This window comes from Leptidea sinapis, chromosome 47 (assembly GCF_905404315.1).
Source record: "Leptidea sinapis chromosome 47, ilLepSina1.1, whole genome shotgun sequence".
NCBI classification, from domain to species: Eukaryota; Metazoa; Arthropoda; class Insecta; order Lepidoptera; family Pieridae; genus Leptidea; species Leptidea sinapis.
In genome coordinates this window covers 7,995,556-8,023,220 of record NC_066311.1, presented here as the reverse complement: position 1 = coordinate 8,023,220, position 27,665 = coordinate 7,995,556, and the positions used below count along the sequence as shown (strand labels likewise).

General features: G+C 54.2%; 1 protein-coding gene across 1 annotated transcript in view; it reads right to left on the bottom strand.

The window, feature by feature from the left end:
• Positions 1–27,665, bottom strand: part of LOC126978227 (rho GTPase-activating protein Graf-like) — a 73,720-nt gene that overhangs the window by 9,220 nt on the left and 36,835 nt on the right. The window contains exons 11-12 of the mRNA XM_050826990.1: positions 27,161–27,266; positions 7,876–8,058 (exon numbers count right to left, since the gene is read on the bottom strand). Of these exons, the coding sequence (XP_050682947.1) occupies positions 7,876–8,058; positions 27,161–27,266 (289 nt within the window). The remainder of the gene's footprint in view (positions 1–7,875; positions 8,059–27,160; positions 27,267–27,665) is intronic.

Sequence of the window (27,665 nt, the reverse complement as noted above, 5' to 3'; positions counted from 1 at the left end):
GGCCGGGCCATTATCTGCGCGCCAGCTGTTCCGACACACACACACACACACCCGCGAGTCCGCCGACAAGACAACACCTGGCGAACGAGTGCTCTACCGCAGGTTTTCCGCATTCGTTCAAAGAAGCCTTAAAGGAGCACAAAACGAAGCATGTATTCATGTATTTGGAGATAAAACAAGCAATAGCGTTGCTACAATAAAATATGGATACTTCATTCAATTGTTTTAGCTTATATGTACTCGTATTTCATATTTTAATTTACTTAGCGACTAATTCAAGACTCTGTTCTCTAGTGTAACTGGCAGTTAGTAATATAAATGGCATAATATGTATACGCATAAATGGAGAGCTTTTTAGTGTTCCGTAGCCAAATGGCAAAAAACGGAGCCCTTATAGATTCGTCATGTCTGTCTGTCTGTCCGTGATGTGTGTGACATATCACAGCCACTTTTTTCCAAAACTTTATTGTTAAAACTCGGTAAGTAGATGTATTCTTTGAACCGCATTAACATATTTACACAAAAATAGGAAAAAAGTAATAAATTTTGGTGGTCCCCCCCTCCTCCCCCTCTAACTTCTAAAATAAGAAAATGATAAAACTAAAAAATGTATGATGTACATTGCAAACTTCCACCAAAAATTGGTTTGAACGAGATTTAGTATATAAGAAGTTGTTTATTAACCTCCGAGGACGAAGTCGCGGGCGCCTTGTTGTACATATAGAAGGGCCACACTGTCAGTTGACACACACGGGCACACCGGACGGCGGTTGCCGGCGGCTGGCAGTAATTCGCAGCGGATGTCAAAGTGAACACACATCATCAACAAGATTCATTTAAAAATAATATCAAAAACAACTTTCCTTTCCTTTAGTACATCGCTAAAGAACCAAATGAGACCACGATAAGATTTCAATCCCGACTACATACAAGCTTGAAACCGTGGGGCGCAGACTTAGGGTAGCCAACCGTACTCTAAAATAGAGTATTGTACTCGTGTATCATGTAGCTGTACTCTATAATCTATAACTCTAATAGAGTATACTCTTTTTTACAAAATTCTTTTAAATCCCATGAAAAATTGTTGTGCTGCAAAAAGTACATTAAAAAAAATATAAAATGAATTATCTCCTTTGAAATCAGATATACTCTATTTCTTATAATAAAAATTGGCAACCCTAGGCACAGTTAGTACAGCGTAATGTGCTCGCGCGCCACACAGACCCACTCCTATTACTCATCGTAAAAACTAGACACAAAGGAAGCGCACAAAAAGACGCGACTCGCGAGATGAGGCCGAGTGAGTCGCAGCTGCCCGCACCACCAACAGAGCTACCGTTCACAATCTTAATATATTATTATTACTAACATAAACGCAAGAAGTTATACTTCTTTGGCGTAACAAAACAAATCCTTAAAATTGGTTACGTTTGTAGAAATAACAATACTGTAAGTATAAGTCGTGAAATAAAATATTGAATATTCGGTAGAATACGGCTGTATTGACTTGAACCCTTTGCCTGTCCTAATAATGGACCAAGAAACAAAAAAAAATTAATGTCGCAAACGTCAGAAAATTTCTGAAAACTTTTATTTTAAAGAAGTTTATCTTCAATGACATCAAAAAGATACAAACGTCATTATGTTTTGCTTTTATGTCAATGTAATTTTGCAGTTATTAACCCATTTAAATATTCTTTTATTGTATTTTGGTTTGGTTTGGTCTTGTTACCAATATTCTAAATAAATAAAACAAACAATCAATGTTATTTGTCAGAAATGTGTCAAATGTCAATTAATGTTTATTGTCAATGTTTAATTTGACCCCTTTGCCTGTCCAGATGGACGAACAGAACCAAAAAAAAAATGTCAATGTTTAAAAGACATATTTTAATCACCAACTTCAACCTGTTATTTTTGTGTTTCATAACGGGCCTAAAGAAGTATAACTTCAATAATACCTTACTTTACTTTTTTATACCGTCAAATAATTCAAAGAGAGACCGACAAGTGAACCCTGTTGTAGAGTTTTCAGCGTGGGACAGGTGGTATAAGAAAATATTTGTAATTGAAATATCTCTGTTTTATTTAATTTTCAGTCGGAAAGATTAAATGATTTACAATTAAATGTAGAGTCAAACCTGGATTTAACACACTGTATTAAATCCAGTTCAGAAGTTGACATTTATACCTGGCTCGAGCAACTGTTAAACTAGCGGTTTTTTTTCATCATAAACATTTTCGCGGAATTCAATGTATAATAAAATATATGTATGTTATATCGAAACAGCATTTTACTGAATGTACAATACAACTTAAGATTGTATACAATATAAATGCAAACGTATTATGGTCTTTTGTTGGTTTCTCTATTTGTTCCGGCAATATAAAAAGTCTATAATTTATTTTAGAAAATGAACATAGAATATGTTATAGGATCCCGCGTAAGGTAAATCTCATAAAAGTATGAACGAAATCTGATTTAGTGGTCTGATTAAACGAAAAGTAAATAAATAATAGCCCAAACACATGGTCGGATTTGGTACGGTTGAACCACCGGACGCGGTTTGGAGGTCTACTCGCAAAACCTACAACGATACATTCGGAACGATACGTTATTTCTCCGATTATTATATAGTAATTATCCTACTCTAATAAATGTTCGAATCTGCCCCACCAATTTACATCATTTCAAACACAAATGTAAATATTAAAAAATTATGTAATGAATATAATATGATCATTTAAAATTAAATAAATAATACAAAACTTCCGGATATAAAATTGTAAATAAAAGTAACTCAACCCCTTCTCGTCGACTTCTTATTTCTCAGTCGGCCATTTGCATTACTTTCTACGCATAAACGATCATTAAAACTAATTACCGTCCGAACCCTACCGTGTACGACGCCGGACCAATTGGACCGTTCGATGGTCCGGCCGTACCAAATCCGACCGTATGTTTAGGCTCTAAAGGTGGTGGAAGACGGACGCCATGATATATCTACAAGACAGCGTGATTGCAGCGGGCGGGTGGGGTGTGACGTCACCGCCAGCTGACGCGAGCACAGCTGGCGGGCCGGCTACCTGCGGGTCGGCTCGGGATTCGTGAACCAAACACAGATAAACAATCAATGCATACGCCGAGCACACGCTTCACATCAGATTTACATCTATTATCAAATAATTTTTTGCACAACTTACAGAGTAAACTGGACATTAATTTTATACGAGACCACTCGCGAATGGTTGAGTTTTGAGCGTATAGCGTGCGAAATGGAAGAATATCCCTATCGGACAGCCACGCTTGGCATTAGCTCCTTACTGTTTTTAATATTAAAACCACTAACTACGAGGGCGGCACTGAAAATTTCGGGAATCAAGGAAGTGACACAACATTACTATTTAAAAATGCATTTATTGCTTTTCGAAGTATTCTCCGCGATATTTAACACATTTTTCCATACGATGGAACCAATCATTGAAGCAACCATTCCATTCGGAAGTTGGGGTCTCCAAAATGGCCGTTTTGTAGCCGTTTTGTTTTCCACGGCTTCTTCAGGTGATGAAAATCTCTGACCACGCAATTTATTCTTTATTTTAGGGAAAGCATAGAAATCATTAGGGCTTAGCTTCTTTGTTCCTCAAGAGGAATAGTCGCAACATGGCCGGTTTTGGAGACAAACGTGGCTACCACTTTTTCTGCAACACTCCGTGAACGAACAATTTTTGTTGGCTTTAACTCATTTTCGAACACCCAAACTCGTGACCGGTTTTTTGTTTCGGGTTCGTACGCGATTATCCAGGATTCGTTACTTGATACGATGTTGTATACAGCATTTGAGGATCCTGCGTGGGATCTTTCGAGAGTTCTGACGCACCAAGTAACGCGAATCGCTTTTTGCTATTCCCAGAGCAAATGCGGTATTCATCGGGAAAACAACTTTTTTACACCTAATTCGCCTGTTCATACAAGATTATTTGTATTTGAATCATCATCATCAGGATCATCACTGAGCTTGACACGTCCACGTTGAAATTCAGCAAACCAGCGATAAATTGTGGTTTCAGCGATAAAGTGTGGCTTCATCACCAAATGCAGAAATCATCCGGTCAACACACTGTTTTTGTGTTCAACCACTTCGAAAGACATAATATTTCATCGCTCTAGAATTTTCTCGAGTCAATTCCATTTTCTCAACGACCAATCAAGTTTGACAAGACCGAGAATCTTTTTTTAAATAAATAAATGGTATTCGATTTTTAAAACCAAGTAGTTTTCAATTAAAAAGATTTTAATATGACAGGAACAGTGGAAATATTCAATTCCTGGTAGTTTTAGTGCAGCCTATGTATTTTGCCGAGGACTAAACACGTAATCCGGGTGGCGCTGTGTTCATAGCTGGGCATAAGGACTTTCAAACTATTCGTTGCACCATTTCTTAAGGCTTGTTCAGGGCTGATAATCAAAATGAAATTACAACAAAATACTGAAATACATACATATGTAATTCTATACACTAAAACTAATTAATAAAAAGAAAAATATTTCTATACACCATTTTAAAGCAGTTAGTAAAGTTTTAAAGTACTTATAAAATGTATTTAATTGTATCGATCTATATAAATTTGTTCTTATTCTCTATATTATATGAGATATATTGAAACGATAAATATTCAAAAATAACGATAGAACGGTATCGAAATTCAAATGTGAAAACAAAATAAACGGGACGATGGGATAAAGTAAGGTGTATTGCACGGTGAGGTACGAAGGTGACACTGAACGGTTTCAAAACTGGGCCACTTCTAAACAATATCATAAGATAGGCTTAAATTTTAAAAATGGAACAACATGTTTGCCAATATTTCTCATGGTGAAATTTATTCATTTGTCATTTGTTACACGATTTGGCGGCAAATGGAAAATTGTCTGTGTCACTTCACCGTGTAATTTTTTTTTTTATGACTTTCGATGTGATTTAAGTCAAAAATAAAGTTATGACTGTTAACAACAGCTGGTTTAATGAGTTTAAACGTGGTCGCGCTAATCTCCTCCGTCTTCTACGGCGTCGACTAGAGATAACATCCGTTTTATGCGTTTAATAGAGACTGATAAAATTCAAATTCAAATATTTTTATTCAAAATCACCTATTGAACGTTAAAACCTACCACCCATTCAAAATAGACTGCATCAGACCTGAGAAGAACGAGCGCAAGAAACTCAGCGGGCTTTTTTTTATTTAAAATATTGATTACAATGTGATATCGTACAATAAACATTTATAATTAGAGCCTGAGGGTGTTCGCTTCATTCCTAGTCTCTGGTGTCATTAAGAAAATCAGGTAGATTCGTACAAGCTTAGGCGTTGGTATGAGTTAAGTGCACAAAATCCTCCATGAATATTTACCGGTCAAGAAGCTTTGCGCGAGGATCTCTTCTTAGCGTTCCCTCACTGCTGAGGATCGTGACTCATATTCTATCGGTCAACGGGCTATCTCCATCGGATTCGCTCTGTCGCCTGATGAAGTGCGGCACTTATTATTAGGGATCAGGTTTTCGGAGATTTGATCCAACCGGCGACCGTTTAGGACTACGGCCTCTAGGTCTATTTATTATTTATTTCGGCTCTTCTGCGTACAGCTTGGCAAAACTATCGCATTATGCGCTACAATAATAATATTGACAATATTGACACACTTTTTACACAAATTATCTTGCCCAGAGCATATATAGCCTGTGTTATAGGTTACAAGACAATGATATATTTTATAGAATATACTTACTTAAACATACATAAATTCATATAAACATACATTAATACATTTAAACATCCATGACTCGGAAACAAACATCCATATTCATCATATAAATGCTTGCACCTACCGGGATTCGAATCCGGGACCTCTAGCTTAGTAGGTAGGATCGCTAACCACTCGGCTATACAGGTCGTCTATAAGCAGACCGTGTACAGACGTGAGCATTATCTATCTTAAGCTGCTTTAAAATGCAGATGTTTGTGCGTCGGGCTGTCCATGGTATTCGGAGCATACGGCGCCAACACCACATTTCAAGGGCATTAATTCTCTGTCTATCTGCCGCCATGAAAGTTTATTTCTCTGCGCTGTACAAAGCGATGGGAAGACAAGTACGCCAGGAGCATTTCAGTCCAATTGCTAATACTTAGTCTAGCCATAAATATTAAATACTAAACTTCAATTGTACAATAGAAAAAAAAGCAGCTAGCACCCTGACAGGTCGTTTTTGAATGTTTTTGTTGCGTTTACAGTATTCTTGTATTTTGACTCATTGTAGACGTTAAATCTTAATAAGATAAAACTTAAAAAAAAATGAGACAAGGATACCAAAGATTATTTTTAAATTTTTTAATCAGTGTTTGATCCCGACGTTAATGGTTAAGCGTCTGTTAAGATGAGAAGAGAGAAAGATAAAGAGTACGAGTGACGAGTCGTCGACACGTCAGTCCATTCTAAATATCAGCCCACAAAAGTCTTCATATGCGACTGCCCCGCCGCCGTAAAAGCTGGAACTCGCAGTGGTACGAAGACCGGCTCCGTGCAAATTTCTCCAATTTGGTCTTTAACAACTGGTGGTCGGTATGTAGTCATCGCACTAATTGCTTGGCCGTAATATTTGGTTCTCAGGCTATATTATGAACGATCGATATATAAAACCTGTCTGGGAGTTCTGCCCTAATTCTGTTCCGCGACATCTCCCATGATACTATAACGTATCCATAAGCTGGTGAATCCGTTTTGACTGGTTCGTAAAGCCTCAACAAATGCCCGTTGGCGTGCGCCTTTTTCCAACAGCCGACAGCTCAAACCATTTCGTCTCTTGTTAAATGTCGACGTGACATAACGAGAAAATTAACAGGCTTTAACTTAAAATAAACGAACAAAACAAAGTTATACGATTAACTTTACGCTGCTGAATTGTAATAAGAATTAACTTTTATTTTGTTTTTTTTTTTTCTTTTTTTGTTTTTGAGGTATGAAGCAATTAATAAAATATCCTTACATAAAGTTGATGTGTGTAGGTTTCCCCGCGGCCGTTACGGTATGGGCTAAAGACAGTGTAACTACCACATACAGTATTTTTAGTTAGAAGTATTAGGTAATTTTTTAAATAAATTATGGTATCCTTCCAACACTTAAGCGAATAAGTCCCCGTAGGAAAAAAAAAACCTCAATTTTCATAAATGTGAATGACTTAAAATGACTAGATTATGATTATTTTATAGCAATAGCAATGACAGCACTATATTGTATATTTTATCAAAAAAAAAATATGCAATAAAAGAATGATGGGAGAGCTTCCTGCACTGCTTCTTCTCTCTCAGAGCGCATTTAGATTCCGAAGCGGTAGTTGTATCTAATATATTAGAATGACATCAAAAATATTTCTAAAGAAATTTGAGAAAATTAATGCCTTTTATGCCTTGTGTCGACATAAAAGCGAAACTGTGTTACCAAGCTGGTATCCTGGAAAACTTAAGTTTCATTGGTCCACGTGTCTAATGGTCTTGACATATATTAGATATATATTAGTGTCCTGATAAGGTCAGCTATAAGAAAACAAGAATTAGAAGTTACACGTGTCCAATTCTTCTGCAGTCAGAGTTTAACTAAATCCGCAGGCATGTATCTTCCTACTCAACTGTTAAAAACAATTATATTCGACGTATGGTTTCGAACCGTGGTTGAGACACAGTGACCTTAAAACAACTCGACATTTAGTGTCGGTCAACGCGCAGCTGCCGAGTTGAGACTGTACGCATTTTGTGGAGCAATATAGTTTCGAACATTTCTCAAAGTATTATAAACGGGCACCGTTGTACATTAGCACTGACCTGGGCGGCACGGGGTCGAAGATCTCGGCGAAGTGGTTGAGCAGCGACTCCACCAGCACGTTGTAGAACTTGAGCTCCAGGATGGAGGCCACGGTCTCTCGCTCGGGCCGCAGCAGCGTGGGTCCCCAGCACACGGCCAGGTTGCAAACGCTCATCAGGTTCTTGGAGCTCGCGGCCGCCACGCTGCATACAAACGTCACTACTGTTACAGCTGTGAGCTGCACCTATCAGTTACTCGCATAATGCAAAACAAGGTCTCACTGCTTGTTACCAGTCGGAGGTTCCTTTGCACAGGATGCACTAGATTATGGGTAACACAAAGGCGCTATTTCTGCCGTGAAGCGGTAATGTATAAGCATCACTGTGTTTCGGTCTGAAGGGTGCCGTAGCTAATGAAATTACTGGGCAAATGAGGCTTAACAATTCTGTCTCAAGGTGACGACCGCAGTTGTAGTGCCGCTCAGAATTTTTGGGTTTTTCAAGAATCCTGAGCGGCACTGCATTGTAATGGAACTGATCCTAAACGACCTGCTCGCCTCGTTCCTTATTGTTATAAAAAAGACTGGGAGAAGGTGCCGGGGGCGACATTCGTAGATCACACCTCGTTTACAATATCACTGCCACTACGTCTATGTATTTGTTTCGCTCGCAGCAATGATCGGCGCTGGAACATTAACACATCAATAATAGGCCGGTTTCATCCATCAAAATTAAATTATGAAATTTTGTTATTTAGAGAGATTTTACCCTAAAAAATACGGATTCAATACTAATTTGTTATAAAAACATGAGAATTATTTATATTTTCAAAATTAAAATCATAGTTCTATAATCTGTATGTCACGTGACCGAAAACGCCGGCCACCATTTTGTGACGTCACTATAGCAAAAACAATATATTATTAGCACGCCAACGACACGGATTATGAGAGGTCATTTTTAAATTTATGAAAATCAATAAGGATTCGACTGAACATTTGACGTTTTTTTCTTTATGTTATTATGACGTCACGATCATGGCGGCTCTTATTTGGCGCGACACAGTAAGAGTAACACTCACTTGAGCAGGTGGGCGAGCACAAGCCGCAACATGCGCAGGTTGTCAGGCGGCAGTGCGTGCACCAGCGAGTGAAGCGCGCGGACCCGCTCCGACCGTCGCTCGCACTCTGTCATGACACAGTAAGAGTAACACTCACTTGAGCAGGTGGGCGAGCACAAGCCGCAACATGCGCAGGTTGTCAGGCGGCAGTGCGTGCACCAGCGAGTGAAGCGCGCGGACCCGCTCCGACCGTCGCTCGCACTCTGTCATGACACAGTAAGAGTAACACTCACTTGAGCAGGTGGGCGAGCACAAGCCGCAACATGCGCAGGTTGTCAGGCGGCAGTGCGTGCACCAGCGAGTGAAGCGCGCGGACCCGCTCCGACCGTCGCTCGCACTCTGTCATGACACAGTAAGAGTAACACTCACTTGAGCAGGTGGGCGAGCACAAGCCGCAACATGCGCAGGTTGTCAGGCGGCAGTGCGTGCACCAGCGAGTGAAGCGCGCGGACCCGCTCCGACCGTCGCTCGCACTCTGTCATGACACAGTAAGAGTAACACTCACTTGAGCAGGTGGGCGAGCACAAGCCGCAACATGCGCAGGTTGTCAGGCGGCAGTGCGTGCACCAGCGAGTGAAGCGCGCGGACCCGCTCCGACCGTCGCTCGCACTCTGTCATGACACAGTAAGAGTAACACTCACTTGAGCAGGTGGGCGAGCACAAGCCGCAACATGCGCAGGTTGTCAGGCGGCAGTGCGTGCACCAGCGAGTGAAGCGCGCGGACCCGCTCCGACCGTCGCTCGCACTCTGTCATGACACAGTAAGAGTAACACTCACTTGAGCAGGTGGGCGAGCACAAGCCGCAACATGCGCAGGTTGTCAGGCGGCAGTGCGTGCACCAGCGAGTGAAGCGCGCGGACCCGCTCCGACCGTCGCTCGCACTCTGTCATGACACAGTAAGAGTAACACTCACTTGAGCAGGTGGGCGAGCACAAGCCGCAACATGCGCAGGTTGTCAGGCGGCAGTGCGTGCACCAGCGAGTGAAGCGCGCGGACCCGCTCCGACCGTCGCTCGCACTCTGTCATGACACAGTAAGAGTAACACTCACTTGAGCAGGTGGGCGAGCACAAGCCGCAACATGCGCAGGTTGTCAGGCGGCAGTGCGTGCACCAGCGAGTGAAGCGCGCGGACCCGCTCCGACCGTCGCTCGCACTCTGTCATGACACAGTAAGAGTAACACTCACTTGAGCAGGTGGGCGAGCACAAGCCGCAACATGCGCAGGTTGTCAGGCGGCAGTGCGTGCACCAGCGAGTGAAGCGCGCGGACCCGCTCCGACCGTCGCTCGCACTCTGTCATGACACAGTAAGAGTAACACTCACTTGAGCAGGTGGGCGAGCACAAGCCGCAACATGCGCAGGTTGTCAGGCGGCAGTGCGTGCACCAGCGAGTGAAGCGCGCGGACCCGCTCCGACCGTCGCTCGCACTCTGTCATGACACAGTAAGAGTAACACTCACTTGAGCAGGTGGGCGAGCACAAGCCGCAACATGCGCAGGTTGTCAGGCGGCAGTGCGTGCACCAGCGAGTGAAGCGCGCGGACCCGCTCCGACCGTCGCTCGCACTCTGTCATGACACAGTAAGAGTAACACTCACTTGAGCAGGTGGGCGAGCACAAGCCGCAACATGCGCAGGTTGTCAGGCGGCAGTGCGTGCACCAGCGAGTGAAGCGCGCGGACCCGCTCCGACCGTCGCTCGCACTCTGTCATGACACAGTAAGAGTAACACTCACTTGAGCAGGTGGGCGAGCACAAGCCGCAACATGCGCAGGTTGTCAGGCGGCAGTGCGTGCACCAGCGAGTGAAGCGCGCGGACCCGCTCCGACCGTCGCTCGCACTCTGTCATGACACAGTAAGAGTAACACTCACTTGAGCAGGTGGGCGAGCACAAGCCGCAACATGCGCAGGTTGTCAGGCGGCAGTGCGTGCACCAGCGAGTGAAGCGCGCGGACCCGCTCCGACCGTCGCTCGCACTCTGTCATGACACAGTAAGAGTAACACTCACTTGAGCAGGTGGGCGAGCACAAGCCGCAACATGCGCAGGTTGTCAGGCGGCAGTGCGTGCACCAGCGAGTGAAGCGCGCGGACCCGCTCCGACCGTCGCTCGCACTCTGTCATGACACAGTAAGAGTAACACTCACTTGAGCAGGTGGGCGAGCACAAGCCGCAACATGCGCAGGTTGTCAGGCGGCAGTGCGTGCACCAGCGAGTGAAGCGCGCGGACCCGCTCCGACCGTCGCTCGCACTCTGTCATGACACAGTAAGAGTAACACTCACTTGAGCAGGTGGGCGAGCACAAGCCGCAACATGCGCAGGTTGTCAGGCGGCAGTGCGTGCACCAGCGAGTGAAGCGCGCGGACCCGCTCCGACCGTCGCTCGCACTCTGTCATGACACAGTAAGAGTAACACTCACTTGAGCAGGTGGGCGAGCACAAGCCGCAACATGCGCAGGTTGTCAGGCGGCAGTGCGTGCACCAGCGAGTGAAGCGCGCGGACCCGCTCCGACCGTCGCTCGCACTCTGTCATGACACAGTAAGAGTAACACTCACTTGAGCAGGTGGGCGAGCACAAGCCGCAACATGCGCAGGTTGTCAGGCGGCAGTGCGTGCACCAGCGAGTGAAGCGCGCGGACCCGCTCCGACCGTCGCTCGCACTCTGTCATGACACAGTAAGAGTAACACTCACTTGAGCAGGTGGGCGAGCACAAGCCGCAACATGCGCAGGTTGTCAGGCGGCAGTGCGTGCACCAGCGAGTGAAGCGCGCGGACCCGCTCCGACCGTCGCTCGCACTCTGTCATGACACAGTAAGAGTAACACTCACTTGAGCAGGTGGGCGAGCACAAGCCGCAACATGCGCAGGTTGTCAGGCGGCAGTGCGTGCACCAGCGAGTGAAGCGCGCGGACCCGCTCCGACCGTCGCTCGCACTCTGTCATGACACAGTAAGAGTAACACTCACTTGAGCAGGTGGGCGAGCACAAGCCGCAACATGCGCAGGTTGTCAGGCGGCAGTGCGTGCACCAGCGAGTGAAGCGCGCGGACCCGCTCCGACCGTCGCTCGCACTCTGTCATGACACAGTAAGAGTAACACTCACTTGAGCAGGTGGGCGAGCACAAGCCGCAACATGCGCAGGTTGTCAGGCGGCAGTGCGTGCACCAGCGAGTGAAGCGCGCGGACCCGCTCCGACCGTCGCTCGCACTCTGTCATGACACAGTAAGAGTAACACTCACTTGAGCAGGTGGGCGAGCACAAGCCGCAACATGCGCAGGTTGTCAGGCGGCAGTGCGTGCACCAGCGAGTGAAGCGCGCGGACCCGCTCCGACCGTCGCTCGCACTCTGTCATGACACAGTAAGAGTAACACTCACTTGAGCAGGTGGGCGAGCACAAGCCGCAACATGCGCAGGTTGTCAGGCGGCAGTGCGTGCACCAGCGAGTGAAGCGCGCGGACCCGCTCCGACCGTCGCTCGCACTCTGTCATGACACAGTAAGAGTAACACTCACTTGAGCAGGTGGGCGAGCACAAGCCGCAACATGCGCAGGTTGTCAGGCGGCAGTGCGTGCACCAGCGAGTGAAGCGCGCGGACCCGCTCCGACCGTCGCTCGCACTCTGTCATGACACAGTAAGAGTAACACTCACTTGAGCAGGTGGGCGAGCACAAGCCGCAACATGCGCAGGTTGTCAGGCGGCAGTGCGTGCACCAGCGAGTGAAGCGCGCGGACCCGCTCCGACCGTCGCTCGCACTCTGTCATGACACAGTAAGAGTAACACTCACTTGAGCAGGTGGGCGAGCACAAGCCGCAACATGCGCAGGTTGTCAGGCGGCAGTGCGTGCACCAGCGAGTGAAGCGCGCGGACCCGCTCCGACCGTCGCTCGCACTCTGTCATGACACAGTAAGAGTAACACTCACTTGAGCAGGTGGGCGAGCACAAGCCGCAACATGCGCAGGTTGTCAGGCGGCAGTGCGTGCACCAGCGAGTGAAGCGCGCGGACCCGCTCCGACCGTCGCTCGCACTCTGTCATGACACAGTAAGAGTAACACTCACTTGAGCAGGTGGGCGAGCACAAGCCGCAACATGCGCAGGTTGTCAGGCGGCAGTGCGTGCACCAGCGAGTGAAGCGCGCGGACCCGCTCCGACCGTCGCTCGCACTCTGTCATGACACAGTAAGAGTAACACTCACTTGAGCAGGTGGGCGAGCACAAGCCGCAACATGCGCAGGTTGTCAGGCGGCAGTGCGTGCACCAGCGAGTGAAGCGCGCGGACCCGCTCCGACCGTCGCTCGCACTCTGTCATGACACAGTAAGAGTAACACTCACTTGAGCAGGTGGGCGAGCACAAGCCGCAACATGCGCAGGTTGTCAGGCGGCAGTGCGTGCACCAGCGAGTGAAGCGCGCGGACCCGCTCCGACCGTCGCTCGCACTCTGTCATGACACAGTAAGAGTAACACTCACTTGAGCAGGTGGGCGAGCACAAGCCGCAACATGCGCAGGTTGTCAGGCGGCAGTGCGTGCACCAGCGAGTGAAGCGCGCGGACCCGCTCCGACCGTCGCTCGCACTCTGTCATGACACAGTAAGAGTAACACTCACTTGAGCAGGTGGGCGAGCACAAGCCGCAACATGCGCAGGTTGTCAGGCGGCAGTGCGTGCACCAGCGAGTGAAGCGCGCGGACCCGCTCCGACCGTCGCTCGCACTCTGTCATGACACAGTAAGAGTAACACTCACTTGAGCAGGTGGGCGAGCACAAGCCGCAACATGCGCAGGTTGTCAGGCGGCAGTGCGTGCACCAGCGAGTGAAGCGCGCGGACCCGCTCCGACCGTCGCTCGCACTCTGTCATGACACAGTAAGAGTAACACTCACTTGAGCAGGTGGGCGAGCACAAGCCGCAACATGCGCAGGTTGTCAGGCGGCAGTGCGTGCACCAGCGAGTGAAGCGCGCGGACCCGCTCCGACCGTCGCTCGCACTCTGTCATGACACAGTAAGAGTAACACTCACTTGAGCAGGTGGGCGAGCACAAGCCGCAACATGCGCAGGTTGTCAGGCGGCAGTGCGTGCACCAGCGAGTGAAGCGCGCGGACCCGCTCCGACCGTCGCTCGCACTCTGTCATGACACAGTAAGAGTAACACTCACTTGAGCAGGTGGGCGAGCACAAGCCGCAACATGCGCAGGTTGTCAGGCGGCAGTGCGTGCACCAGCGAGTGAAGCGCGCGGACCCGCTCCGACCGTCGCTCGCACTCTGTCATGACACAGTAAGAGTAACACTCACTTGAGCAGGTGGGCGAGCACAAGCCGCAACATGCGCAGGTTGTCAGGCGGCAGTGCGTGCACCAGCGAGTGAAGCGCGCGGACCCGCTCCGACCGTCGCTCGCACTCTGTCATGACACAGTAAGAGTAACACTCACTTGAGCAGGTGGGCGAGCACAAGCCGCAACATGCGCAGGTTGTCAGGCGGCAGTGCGTGCACCAGCGAGTGAAGCGCGCGGACCCGCTCCGACCGTCGCTCGCACTCTGTCATGACACAGTAAGAGTAACACTCACTTGAGCAGGTGGGCGAGCACAAGCCGCAACATGCGCAGGTTGTCAGGCGGCAGTGCGTGCACCAGCGAGTGAAGCGCGCGGACCCGCTCCGACCGTCGCTCGCACTCTGTCATGACACAGTAAGAGTAACACTCACTTGAGCAGGTGGGCGAGCACAAGCCGCAACATGCGCAGGTTGTCAGGCGGCAGTGCGTGCACCAGCGAGTGAAGCGCGCGGACCCGCTCCGACCGTCGCTCGCACTCTGTCATGACACAGTAAGAGTAACACTCACTTGAGCAGGTGGGCGAGCACAAGCCGCAACATGCGCAGGTTGTCAGGCGGCAGTGCGTGCACCAGCGAGTGAAGCGCGCGGACCCGCTCCGACCGTCGCTCGCACTCTGTCATGACACAGTAAGAGTAACACTCACTTGAGCAGGTGGGCGAGCACAAGCCGCAACATGCGCAGGTTGTCAGGCGGCAGTGCGTGCACCAGCGAGTGAAGCGCGCGGACCCGCTCCGACCGTCGCTCGCACTCTGTCATGACACAGTAAGAGTAACACTCACTTGAGCAGGTGGGCGAGCACAAGCCGCAACATGCGCAGGTTGTCAGGCGGCAGTGCGTGCACCAGCGAGTGAAGCGCGCGGACCCGCTCCGACCGTCGCTCGCACTCTGTCATGACACAGTAAGAGTAACACTCACTTGAGCAGGTGGGCGAGCACAAGCCGCAACATGCGCAGGTTGTCAGGCGGCAGTGCGTGCACCAGCGAGTGAAGCGCGCGGACCCGCTCCGACCGTCGCTCGCACTCTGTCATGACACAGTAAGAGTAACACTCACTTGAGCAGGTGGGCGAGCACAAGCCGCAACATGCGCAGGTTGTCAGGCGGCAGTGCGTGCACCAGCGAGTGAAGCGCGCGGACCCGCTCCGACCGTCGCTCGCACTCTGTCATGACACAGTAAGAGTAACACTCACTTGAGCAGGTGGGCGAGCACAAGCCGCAACATGCGCAGGTTGTCAGGCGGCAGTGCGTGCACCAGCGAGTGAAGCGCGCGGACCCGCTCCGACCGTCGCTCGCACTCTGTCATGACACAGTAAGAGTAACACTCACTTGAGCAGGTGGGCGAGCACAAGCCGCAACATGCGCAGGTTGTCAGGCGGCAGTGCGTGCACCAGCGAGTGAAGCGCGCGGACCCGCTCCGACCGTCGCTCGCACTCTGTCATGACACAGTAAGAGTAACACTCACTTGAGCAGGTGGGCGAGCACAAGCCGCAACATGCGCAGGTTGTCAGGCGGCAGTGCGTGCACCAGCGAGTGAAGCGCGCGGACCCGCTCCGACCGTCGCTCGCACTCTGTCATGACACAGTAAGAGTAACACTCACTTGAGCAGGTGGGCGAGCACAAGCCGCAACATGCGCAGGTTGTCAGGCGGCAGTGCGTGCACCAGCGAGTGAAGCGCGCGGACCCGCTCCGACCGTCGCTCGCACTCTGTCATGACACAGTAAGAGTAACACTCACTTGAGCAGGTGGGCGAGCACAAGCCGCAACATGCGCAGGTTGTCAGGCGGCAGTGCGTGCACCAGCGAGTGAAGCGCGCGGACCCGCTCCGACCGTCGCTCGCACTCTGTCATGACACAGTAAGAGTAACACTCACTTGAGCAGGTGGGCGAGCACAAGCCGCAACATGCGCAGGTTGTCAGGCGGCAGTGCGTGCACCAGCGAGTGAAGCGCGCGGACCCGCTCCGACCGTCGCTCGCACTCTGTCATGACACAGTAAGAGTAACACTCACTTGAGCAGGTGGGCGAGCACAAGCCGCAACATGCGCAGGTTGTCAGGCGCAGTGCGTGCACCAGCGAGTGAAGCGCGCGGACCCGCTCCGACCGTCGCTCGCACTCTGTCATGACACAGTAAGAGTAACACTCACTTGAGCAGGTGGGCGAGCACAAGCCCCGCAACATGCGCAGGTTGTCAGGCGGCAGTGCGTGCACCAGCGAGTGAAGCGCGCGGACCCGCTCCGACCGTCGCTCGCACTCTGTCATGACACAGTAAGAGTAACACTCACTTGAGCAGGTGGGCGAGCACAAGCCGCAACATGCGCAGGTTGTCAGGCGGCAGTGCGTGCACCAGCGAGTGAAGCGCGCGGACCCGCTCCGACCGTCGCTCGCACTCTGTCATGACACAGTAAGAGTAACACTCACTTGAGCAGGTGGGCGAGCACAAGCCGCAACATGCGCAGGTTGTCAGGCGGCAGTGCGTGCACCAGCGAGTGAAGCGCGCGGACCCGCTCCGACCGTCGCTCGCACTCTGTCATGACACAGTAAGAGTAACACTCACTTGAGCAGGTGGGCGAGCACAAGCCGCAACATGCGCAGGTTGTCAGGCGGCAGTGCGTGCACCAGCGAGTGAAGCGCGCGGACCCGCTCCGACCGTCGCTCGCACTCTGTCATGACACAGTAAGAGTAACACTCACTTGAGCAGGTGGGCGAGCACAAGCCGCAACATGCGCAGGTTGTCAGGCGGCAGTGCGTGCACCAGCGAGTGAAGCGCGCGGACCCGCTCCGACCGTCGCTCGCACTCTGTCATGACACAGTAAGAGTAACACTCACTTGAGCAGGTGGGCGAGCACAAGCCGCAACATGCGCAGGTTGTCAGGCGGCAGTGCGTGCACCAGCGAGTGAAGCGCGCGGACCCGCTCCGACCGTCGCTCGCACTCTGTCATGACACAGTAAGAGTAACACTCACTTGAGCAGGTGGGCGAGCACAAGCCGCAACATGCGCAGGTTGTCAGGCGGCAGTGCGTGCACCAGCGAGTGAAGCGCGCGGACCCGCTCCGACCGTCGCTCGCACTCTGTCATGACACAGTAAGAGTAACACTCACTTGAGCAGGTGGGCGAGCACAAGCCGCAACATGCGCAGGTTGTCAGGCGGCAGTGCGTGCACCAGCGAGTGAAGCGCGCGGACCCGCTCCGACCGTCGCTCGCACTCTGTCATGACACAGTAAGAGTAACACTCACTTGAGCAGGTGGGCGAGCACAAGCCGCAACATGCGCAGGTTGTCAGGCGGCAGTGCGTGCACCAGCGAGTGAAGCGCGCGGACCCGCTCCGACCGTCGCTCGCACTCTGTCATGACACAGTAAGAGTAACACTCACTTGAGCAGGTGGGCGAGCACAAGCCGCAACATGCGCAGGTTGTCAGGCGGCAGTGCGTGCACCAGCGAGTGAAGCGCGCGGACCCGCTCCGACCGTCGCTCGCACTCTGTCATGACACAGTAAGAGTAACACTCACTTGAGCAGGTGGGCGAGCACAAGCCGCAACATGCGCAGGTTGTCAGGCGGCAGTGCGTGCACCAGCGAGTGAAGCGCGCGGACCCGCTCCGACCGTCGCTCGCACTCTGTCATGACACAGTAAGAGTAACACTCACTTGAGCAGGTGGGCGAGCACAAGCCGCAACATGCGCAGGTTGTCAGGCGGCAGTGCGTGCACCAGCGAGTGAAGCGCGCGGACCCGCTCCGACCGTCGCTCGCACTCTGTCATGACACAGTAAGAGTAACACTCACTTGAGCAGGTGGGCGAGCACAAGCCGCAACATGCGCAGGTTGTCAGGCGGCAGTGCGTGCACCAGCGAGTGAAGCGCGCGGACCCGCTCCGACCGTCGCTCGCACTCTGTCATGACACAGTAAGAGTAACACTCACTTGAGCAGGTGGGCGAGCACAAGCCGCAACATGCGCAGGTTGTCAGGCGGCAGTGCGTGCACCAGCGAGTGAAGCGCGCGGACCCGCTCCGACCGTCGCTCGCACTCTGTCATGACACAGTAAGAGTAACACTCACTTGAGCAGGTGGGCGAGCACAAGCCGCAACATGCGCAGGTTGTCAGGCGGCAGTGCGTGCACCAGCGAGTGAAGCGCGCGGACCCGCTCCGACCGTCGCTCGCACTCTGTCATGACACAGTAAGAGTAACACTCACTTGAGCAGGTGGGCGAGCACAAGCCGCAACATGCGCAGGTTGTCAGGCGGCAGTGCGTGCACCAGCGAGTGAAGCGCGCGGACCCGCTCCGACCGTCGCTCGCACTCTGTCATGACACAGTAAGAGTAACACTCACTTGAGCAGGTGGGCGAGCACAAGCCGCAACATGCGCAGGTTGTCAGGCGGCAGTGCGTGCACCAGCGAGTGAAGCGCGCGGACCCGCTCCGACCGTCGCTCGCACTCTGTCATGACACAGTAAGAGTAACACTCACTTGAGCAGGTGGGCGAGCACAAGCCGCAACATGCGCAGGTTGTCAGGCGGCAGTGCGTGCACCAGCGAGTGAAGCGCGCGGACCCGCTCCGACCGTCGCTCGCACTCTGTCATGACACAGTAAGAGTAACACTCACTTGAGCAGGTGGGCGAGCACAAGCCGCAACATGCGCAGGTTGTCAGGCGGCAGTGCGTGCACCAGCGAGTGAAGCGCGCGGACCCGCTCCGACCGTCGCTCGCACTCTGTCATGACACAGTAAGAGTAACACTCACTTGAGCAGGTGGGCGAGCACAAGCCGCAACATGCGCAGGTTGTCAGGCGGCAGTGCGTGCACCAGCGAGTGAAGCGCGCGGACCCGCTCCGACCGTCGCTCGCACTCTGTCATGACACAGTAAGAGTAACACTCACTTGAGCAGGTGGGCGAGCACAAGCCGCAACATGCGCAGGTTGTCAGGCGGCAGTGCGTGCACCAGCGAGTGAAGCGCGCGGACCCGCTCCGACCGTCGCTCGCACTCTGTCATGACACAGTAAGAGTAACACTCACTTGAGCAGGTGGGCGAGCACAAGCCGCAACATGCGCAGGTTGTCAGGCGGCAGTGCGTGCACCAGCGAGTGAAGCGCGCGGACCCGCTCCGACCGTCGCTCGCACTCTGTCATGACACAGTAAGAGTAACACTCACTTGAGCAGGTGGGCGAGCACAAGCCGCAACATGCGCAGGTTGTCAGGCGGCAGTGCGTGCACCAGCGAGTGAAGCGCGCGGACCCGCTCCGACCGTCGCTCGCACTCTGTCATGACACAGTAAGAGTAACACTCACTTGAGCAGGTGGGCGAGCACAAGCCGCAACATGCGCAGGTTGTCAGGCGGCAGTGCGTGCACCAGCGAGTGAAGCGCGCGGACCCGCTCCGACCGTCGCTCGCACTCTGTCATGACACAGTAAGAGTAACACTCACTTGAGCAGGTGGGCGAGCACAAGCCGCAACATGCGCAGGTTGTCAGGCGGCAGTGCGTGCACCAGCGAGTGAAGCGCGCGGACCCGCTCCGACCGTCGCTCGCACTCTGTCATGACACAGTAAGAGTAACACTCACTTGAGCAGGTGGGCGAGCACAAGCCGCAACATGCGCAGGTTGTCAGGCGGCAGTGCGTGCACCAGCGAGTGAAGCGCGCGGACCCGCTCCGACCGTCGCTCGCACTCTGTCATGACACAGTAAGAGTAACACTCACTTGAGCAGGTGGGCGAGCACAAGCCGCAACATGCGCAGGTTGTCAGGCGGCAGTGCGTGCACCAGCGAGTGAAGCGCGCGGACCCGCTCCGACCGTCGCTCGCACTCTGTCATGACACAGTAAGAGTAACACTCACTTGAGCAGGTGGGCGAGCACAAGCCGCAACATGCGCAGGTTGTCAGGCGGCAGTGCGTGCACCAGCGAGTGAAGCGCGCGGACCCGCTCCGACCGTCGCTCGCACTCTGTCATGACACAGTAAGAGTAACACTCACTTGAGCAGGTGGGCGAGCACAAGCCGCAACATGCGCAGGTTGTCAGGCGGCAGTGCGTGCACCAGCGAGTGAAGCGCGCGGACCCGCTCCGACCGTCGCTCGCACTCTGTCATGACACAGTAAGAGTAACACTCACTTGAGCAGGTGGGCGAGCACAAGCCGCAACATGCGCAGGTTGTCAGGCGGCAGTGCGTGCACCAGCGAGTGAAGCGCGCGGACCCGCTCCGACCGTCGCTCGCACTCTGTCATGACACAGTAAGAGTAACACTCACTTGAGCAGGTGGGCGAGCACAAGCCGCAACATGCGCAGGTTGTCAGGCGGCAGTGCGTGCACCAGCGAGTGAAGCGCGCGGACCCGCTCCGACCGTCGCTCGCACTCTGTCATGACACAGTAAGAGTAACACTCACTTGAGCAGGTGGGCGAGCACAAGCCGCAACATGCGCAGGTTGTCAGGCGGCAGTGCGTGCACCAGCGAGTGAAGCGCGCGGACCCGCTCCGACCGTCGCTCGCACTCTGTCATGACACAGTAAGAGTAACACTCACTTGAGCAGGTGGGCGAGCACAAGCCGCAACATGCGCAGGTTGTCAGGCGGCAGTGCGTGCACCAGCGAGTGAAGCGCGCGGACCCGCTCCGACCGTCGCTCGCACTCTGTCATGACACAGTAAGAGTAACACTCACTTGAGCAGGTGGGCGAGCACAAGCCGCAACATGCGCAGGTTGTCAGGCGGCAGTGCGTGCACCAGCGAGTGAAGCGCGCGGACCCGCTCCGACCGTCGCTCGCACTCTGTCATGACACAGTAAGAGTAACACTCACTTGAGCAGGTGGGCGAGCACAAGCCGCAACATGCGCAGGTTGTCAGGCGGCAGTGCGTGCACCAGCGAGTGAAGCGCGCGGACCCGCTCCGACCGTCGCTCGCACTCTGTCATGACACAGTAAGAGTAACACTCACTTGAGCAGGTGGGCGAGCACAAGCCGCAACATGCGCAGGTTGTCAGGCGGCAGTGCGTGCACCAGCGAGTGAAGCGCGCGGACCCGCTCCGACCGTCGCTCGCACTCTGTCATGACACAGTAAGAGTAACACTCACTTGAGCAGGTGGGCGAGCACAAGCCGCAACATGCGCAGGTTGTCAGGCGGCAGTGCGTGCACCAGCGAGTGAAGCGCGCGGACCCGCTCCGACCGTCGCTCGCACTCTGTCATGACACAGTAAGAGTAACACTCACTTGAGCAGGTGGGCGAGCACAAGCCGCAACATGCGCAGGTTGTCAGGCGGCAGTGCGTGCACCAGCGAGTGAAGCGCGCGGACCCGCTCCGACCGTCGCTCGCACTCTGTCATGACACAGTAAGAGTAACACTCACTTGAGCAGGTGGGCGAGCACAAGCCGCAACATGCGCAGGTTGTCAGGCGGCAGTGCGTGCACCAGCGAGTGAAGCGCGCGGACCCGCTCCGACCGTCGCTCGCACTCTGTCATGACACAGTAAGAGTAACACTCACTTGAGCAGGTGGGCGAGCACAAGCCGCAACATGCGCAGGTTGTCAGGCGGCAGTGCGTGCACCAGCGAGTGAAGCGCGCGGACCCGCTCCGACCGTCGCTCGCACTCTGTCATGACACAGTAAGAGTAACACTCACTTGAGCAGGTGGGCGAGCACAAGCCGCAACATGCGCAGGTTGTCAGGCGGCAGTGCGTGCACCAGCGAGTGAAGCGCGCGGACCCGCTCCGACCGTCGCTCGCACTCTGTCATGACACAGTAAGAGTAACACTCACTTGAGCAGGTGGGCGAGCACAAGCCGCAACATGCGCAGGTTGTCAGGCGGCAGTGCGTGCACCAGCGAGTGAAGCGCGCGGACCCGCTCCGACCGTCGCTCGCACTCTGTCATGACACAGTAAGAGTAACACTCACTTGAGCAGGTGGGCGAGCACAAGCCGCAACATGCGCAGGTTGTCAGGCGGCAGTGCGTGCACCAGCGAGTGAAGCGCGCGGACCCGCTCCGACCGTCGCTCGCACTCTGTCATGACACAGTAAGAGTAACACTCACTTGAGCAGGTGGGCGAGCACAAGCCGCAACATGCGCAGGTTGTCAGGCGGCAGTGCGTGCACCAGCGAGTGAAGCGCGCGGACCCGCTCCGACCGTCGCTCGCACTCTGTCATGACACAGTAAGAGTAACACTCACTTGAGCAGGTGGGCGAGCACAAGCCGCAACATGCGCAGGTTGTCAGGCGGCAGTGCGTGCACCAGCGAGTGAAGCGCGCGGACCCGCTCCGACCGTCGCTCGCACTCTGTCATGACACAGTAAGAGTAACACTCACTTGAGCAGGTGGGCGAGCACAAGCCGCAACATGCGCAGGTTGTCAGGCGGCAGTGCGTGCACCAGCGAGTGAAGCGCGCGGACCCGCTCCGACCGTCGCTCGCACTCTGTCATGACACAGTAAGAGTAACACTCACTTGAGCAGGTGGGCGAGCACAAGCCGCAACATGCGCAGGTTGTCAGGCGGCAGTGCGTGCACCAGCGAGTGAAGCGCGCGGACCCGCTCCGACCGTCGCTCGCACTCTGTCATGACACAGTAAGAGTAACACTCACTTGAGCAGGTGGGCGAGCACAAGCCGCAACATGCGCAGGTTGTCAGGCGGCAGTGCGTGCACCAGCGAGTGAAGCGCGCGGACCCGCTCCGACCGTCGCTCGCACTCTGTCATGACACAGTAAGAGTAACACTCACTTGAGCAGGTGGGCGAGCACAAGCCGCAACATGCGCAGGTTGTCAGGCGGCAGTGCGTGCACCAGCGAGTGAAGCGCGCGGACCCGCTCCGACCGTCGCTCGCACTCTGTCATGACACAGTAAGAGTAACACTCACTTGAGCAGGTGGGCGAGCACAAGCCGCAACATGCGCAGGTTGTCAGGCGGCAGTGCGTGCACCAGCGAGTGAAGCGCGCGGACCCGCTCCGACCGTCGCTCGCACTCTGTCATGACACAGTAAGAGTAACACTCACTTGAGCAGGTGGGCGAGCACAAGCCGCAACATGCGCAGGTTGTCAGGCGGCAGTGCGTGCACCAGCGAGTGAAGCGCGCGGACCCGCTCCGACCGTCGCTCGCACTCTGTCATGACACAGTAAGAGTAACACTCACTTGAGCAGGTGGGCGAGCACAAGCCGCAACATGCGCAGGTTGTCAGGCGGCAGTGCGTGCACCAGCGAGTGAAGCGCGCGGACCCGCTCCGACCGTCGCTCGCACTCTGTCATGACACAGTAAGAGTAACACTCACTTGAGCAGGTGGGCGAGCACAAGCCGCAACATGCGCAGGTTGTCAGGCGGCAGTGCGTGCACCAGCGAGTGAAGCGCGCGGACCCGCTCCGACCGTCGCTCGCACTCTGTCATGACACAGTAAGAGTAACACTCACTTGAGCAGGTGGGCGAGCACAAGCCGCAACATGCGCAGGTTGTCAGGCGGCAGTGCGTGCACCAGCGAGTGAAGCGCGCGGACCCGCTCCGACCGTCGCTCGCACTCTGTCATGACACAGTAAGAGTAACACTCACTTGAGCAGGTGGGCGAGCACAAGCCGCAACATGCGCAGGTTGTCAGGCGGCAGTGCGTGCACCAGCGAGTGAAGCGCGCGGACCCGCTCCGACCGTCGCTCGCACTCTGTCATGACACAGTAAGAGTAACACTCACTTGAGCAGGTGGGCGAGCACAAGCCGCAACATGCGCAGGTTGTCAGGCGGCAGTGCGTGCACCAGCGAGTGAAGCGCGCGGACCCGCTCCGACCGTCGCTCGCACTCTGTCATGACACAGTAAGAGTAACACTCACTTGAGCAGGTGGGCGAGCACAAGCCGCAACATGCGCAGGTTGTCAGGCGGCAGTGCGTGCACCAGCGAGTGAAGCGCGCGGACCCGCTCCGACCGTCGCTCGCACTCTGTCATGACACAGTAAGAGTAACACTCACTTGAGCAGGTGGGCGAGCACAAGCCGCAACATGCGCAGGTTGTCAGGCGGCAGTGCGTGCACCAGCGAGTGAAGCGCGCGGACCCGCTCCGACCGTCGCTCGCACTCTGTCATGACACAGTAAGAGTAACACTCACTTGAGCAGGTGGGCGAGCACAAGCCGCAACATGCGCAGGTTGTCAGGCGGCAGTGCGTGCACCAGCGAGTGAAGCGCGCGGACCCGCTCCGACCGTCGCTCGCACTCTGTCATGACACAGTAAGAGTAACACTCACTTGAGCAGGTGGGCGAGCACAAGCCGCAACATGCGCAGGTTGTCAGGCGGCAGTGCGTGCACCAGCGAGTGAAGCGCGCGGACCCGCTCCGACCGTTGCTCGCACTCTGTCATGACACAGTAAGAGTAACACTCACTTGAGCAGGTGGGCGAGCACAAGCCGCAACATGCGCAGGTTGTCAGGCGGCAGTGCGTGCACCAGCGAGTGAAGCGCGCGGACCCGCTCCGACCGTCGCTCGCACTCTGTCATGACACAGTAAGAGTAACACTCACTTGAGCAGGTGGGCGAGCACAAGCCGCAACATGCGCAGGTTGTCAGGCGGCAGTGCGTGCACCAGCGAGTGAAGCGCGCGGACCCGCTCCGACCGTCGCTCGCACTCTGTCATGACACAGTAAGAGTAACACTCACTTGAGCAGGTGGGCGAGCACAAGCCGCAACATGCGCAGGTTGTCAGGCGGCAGTGCGTGCACCAGCGAGTGAAGCGCGCGGACCCGCTCCGACCGTCGCTCGCACTCTGTCATGACACAGTAAGAGTAACACTCACTTGAGCAGGTGGGCGAGCACAAGCCGCAACATGCGCAGGTTGTCAGGCGGCAGTGCGTGCACCAGCGAGTGAAGCGCGCGGACCCGCTCCGACCGTCGCTCGCACTCTGTCATGACACAGTAAGAGTAACACTCACTTGAGCAGGTGGGCGAGCACAAGCCGCAACATGCGCAGGTTGTCAGGCGGCAGTGCGTGCACCAGCGAGTGAAGCGCGCGGACCCGCTCCGACCGTCGCTCGCACTCTGTCATGACACAGTAAGAGTAACACTCACTTGAGCAGGTGGGCGAGCACAAGCCGCAACATGCGCAGGTTGTCAGGCGGCAGTGCGTGCACCAGCGAGTGAAGCGCGCGGACCCGCTCCGACCGTCGCTCGCACTCTGTCATGACACAGTAAGAGTAACACTCACTTGAGCAGGTGGGCGAGCACAAGCCGCAACATGCGCAGGTTGTCAGGCGGCAGTGCGTGCACCAGCGAGTGAAGCGCGCGGACCCGCTCCGACCGTCGCTCGCACTCTGTCATGACACAGTAAGAGTAACACTCACTTGAGCAGGTGGGCGAGCACAAGCCGCAACATGCGCAGGTTGTCAGGCGGCAGTGCGTGCACCAGCGAGTGAAGCGCGCGGACCCGCTCCGACCGTCGCTCGCACTCTGTCATGACACAGTAAGAGTAACACTCACTTGAGCAGGTGGGCGAGCACAAGCCGCAACATGCGCAGGTTGTCAGGCGGCAGTGCGTGCACCAGCGAGTGAAGCGCGCGGACCCGCTCCGACCGTCGCTCGCACTCTGTCATGACACAGTAAGAGTAACACTCACTTGAGCAGGTGGGCGAGCACAAGCCGCAACATGCGCAGGTTGTCAGGCGGCAGTGCGTGCACCAGCGAGTGAAGCGCGCGGACCCGCTCCGACCGTCGCTCGCACTCTGTCATGACACAGTAAGAGTAACACTCACTTGAGCAGGTGGGCGAGCACAAGCCGCAACATGCGCAGGTTGTCAGGCGGCAGTGCGTGCACCAGCGAGTGAAGCGCGCGGACCCGCTCCGACCGTCGCTCGCACTCTGTCATGACACAGTAAGAGTAACACTCACTTGAGCAGGTGGGCGAGCACAAGCCGCAACATGCGCAGGTTGTCAGGCGGCAGTGCGTGCACCAGCGAGTGAAGCGCGCGGACCCGCTCCGACCGTCGCTCGCACTCTGTCATGACACAGTAAGAGTAACACTCACTTGAGCAGGTGGGCGAGCACAAGCCGCAACATGCGCAGGTTGTCAGGCGGCAGTGCGTGCACCAGCGAGTGAAGCGCGCGGACCCGCTCCGACCGTCGCTCGCACTCTGTCATGACACAGTAAGAGTAACACTCACTTGAGCAGGTGGGCGAGCACAAGCCGCAACATGCGCAGGTTGTCAGGCGGCAGTGCGTGCACCAGCGAGTGAAGCGCGCGGACCCGCTCCGACCGTCGCTCGCACTCTGTCATGACACAGTAAGAGTAACACTCACTTGAGCAGGTGGGCGAGCACAAGCCGCAACATGCGCAGGTTGTCAGGCGGCAGTGCGTGCACCAGCGAGTGAAGCGCGCGGACCCGCTCCGACCGTCGCTCGCACTCTGTCATGACACAGTAAGAGTAACACTCACTTGAGCAGGTGGGCGAGCACAAGCCGCAACATGCGCAGGTTGTCAGGCGGCAGTGCGTGCACCAGCGAGTGAAGCGCGCGGACCCGCTCCGACCGTCGCTCGCACTCTGTCATGACACAGTAAGAGTAACACTCACTTGAGCAGGTGGGCGAGCACAAGCCGCAACATGCGCAGGTTGTCAGGCGGCAGTGCGTGCACCAGCGAGTGAAGCGCGCGGACCCGCTCCGACCGTCGCTCGCACTCTGTCATGACACAGTAAGAGTAACACTCACTTGAGCAGGTGGGCGAGCACAAGCCGCAACATGCGCAGGTTGTCAGGCGGCAGTGCGTGCACCAGCGAGTGAAGCGCGCGGACCCGCTCCGACTGTCGCTCGCACTCTGTCATGACACAGTAAGAGTAACACTCACTTGAGCAGGTGGGCGAGCACAAGCCGCAACATGCGCAGGTTGTCAGGCGGCAGTGCGTGCACCAGCGAGTGAAGCGCGCGGACCCGCTCCGACCGTCGCTCGCACTCTGTCATGACACAGTAAGAGTAACACTCACTTGAGCAGGTGGGCGAGCACAAGCCGCAACATGCGCAGGTTGTCAGGCGGCAGTGCGTGTACCAGCGAGTGAAGCGCGCGGACCCGCTCCGACCGTCGCTCGCACTCTGTCATACAATACACAGCCCGTTCATTACAATGAATGATGCAGCAAGGTGTCCAAGCTGATGTAATTTACACCGACTTCAGTAAGGCATTCGACCGAATACGGCATGACATCCTTCTTAATAAGCTCTATAATATTGGTATCAGCGGTGACTTGTTAAGATGGTTTTCCTCCTATATTCATAATCGCACTCAAGCTGTTGTTGTCAGTAATTATATATCAGGGTGGGTACCCATATCGAGTGGCGTTCCTCAGGGTTCCTTGCTTGGCCCTCTATTGTTCGCAATATTTTTATATGATGTTGATACTTGCTTACGTACCGCCAAAATATTGTGCTTTGCTGACGATATCAAAATTTACAACAAGGTATCGTCACTAGATGATGCAATAGCTCTACAAG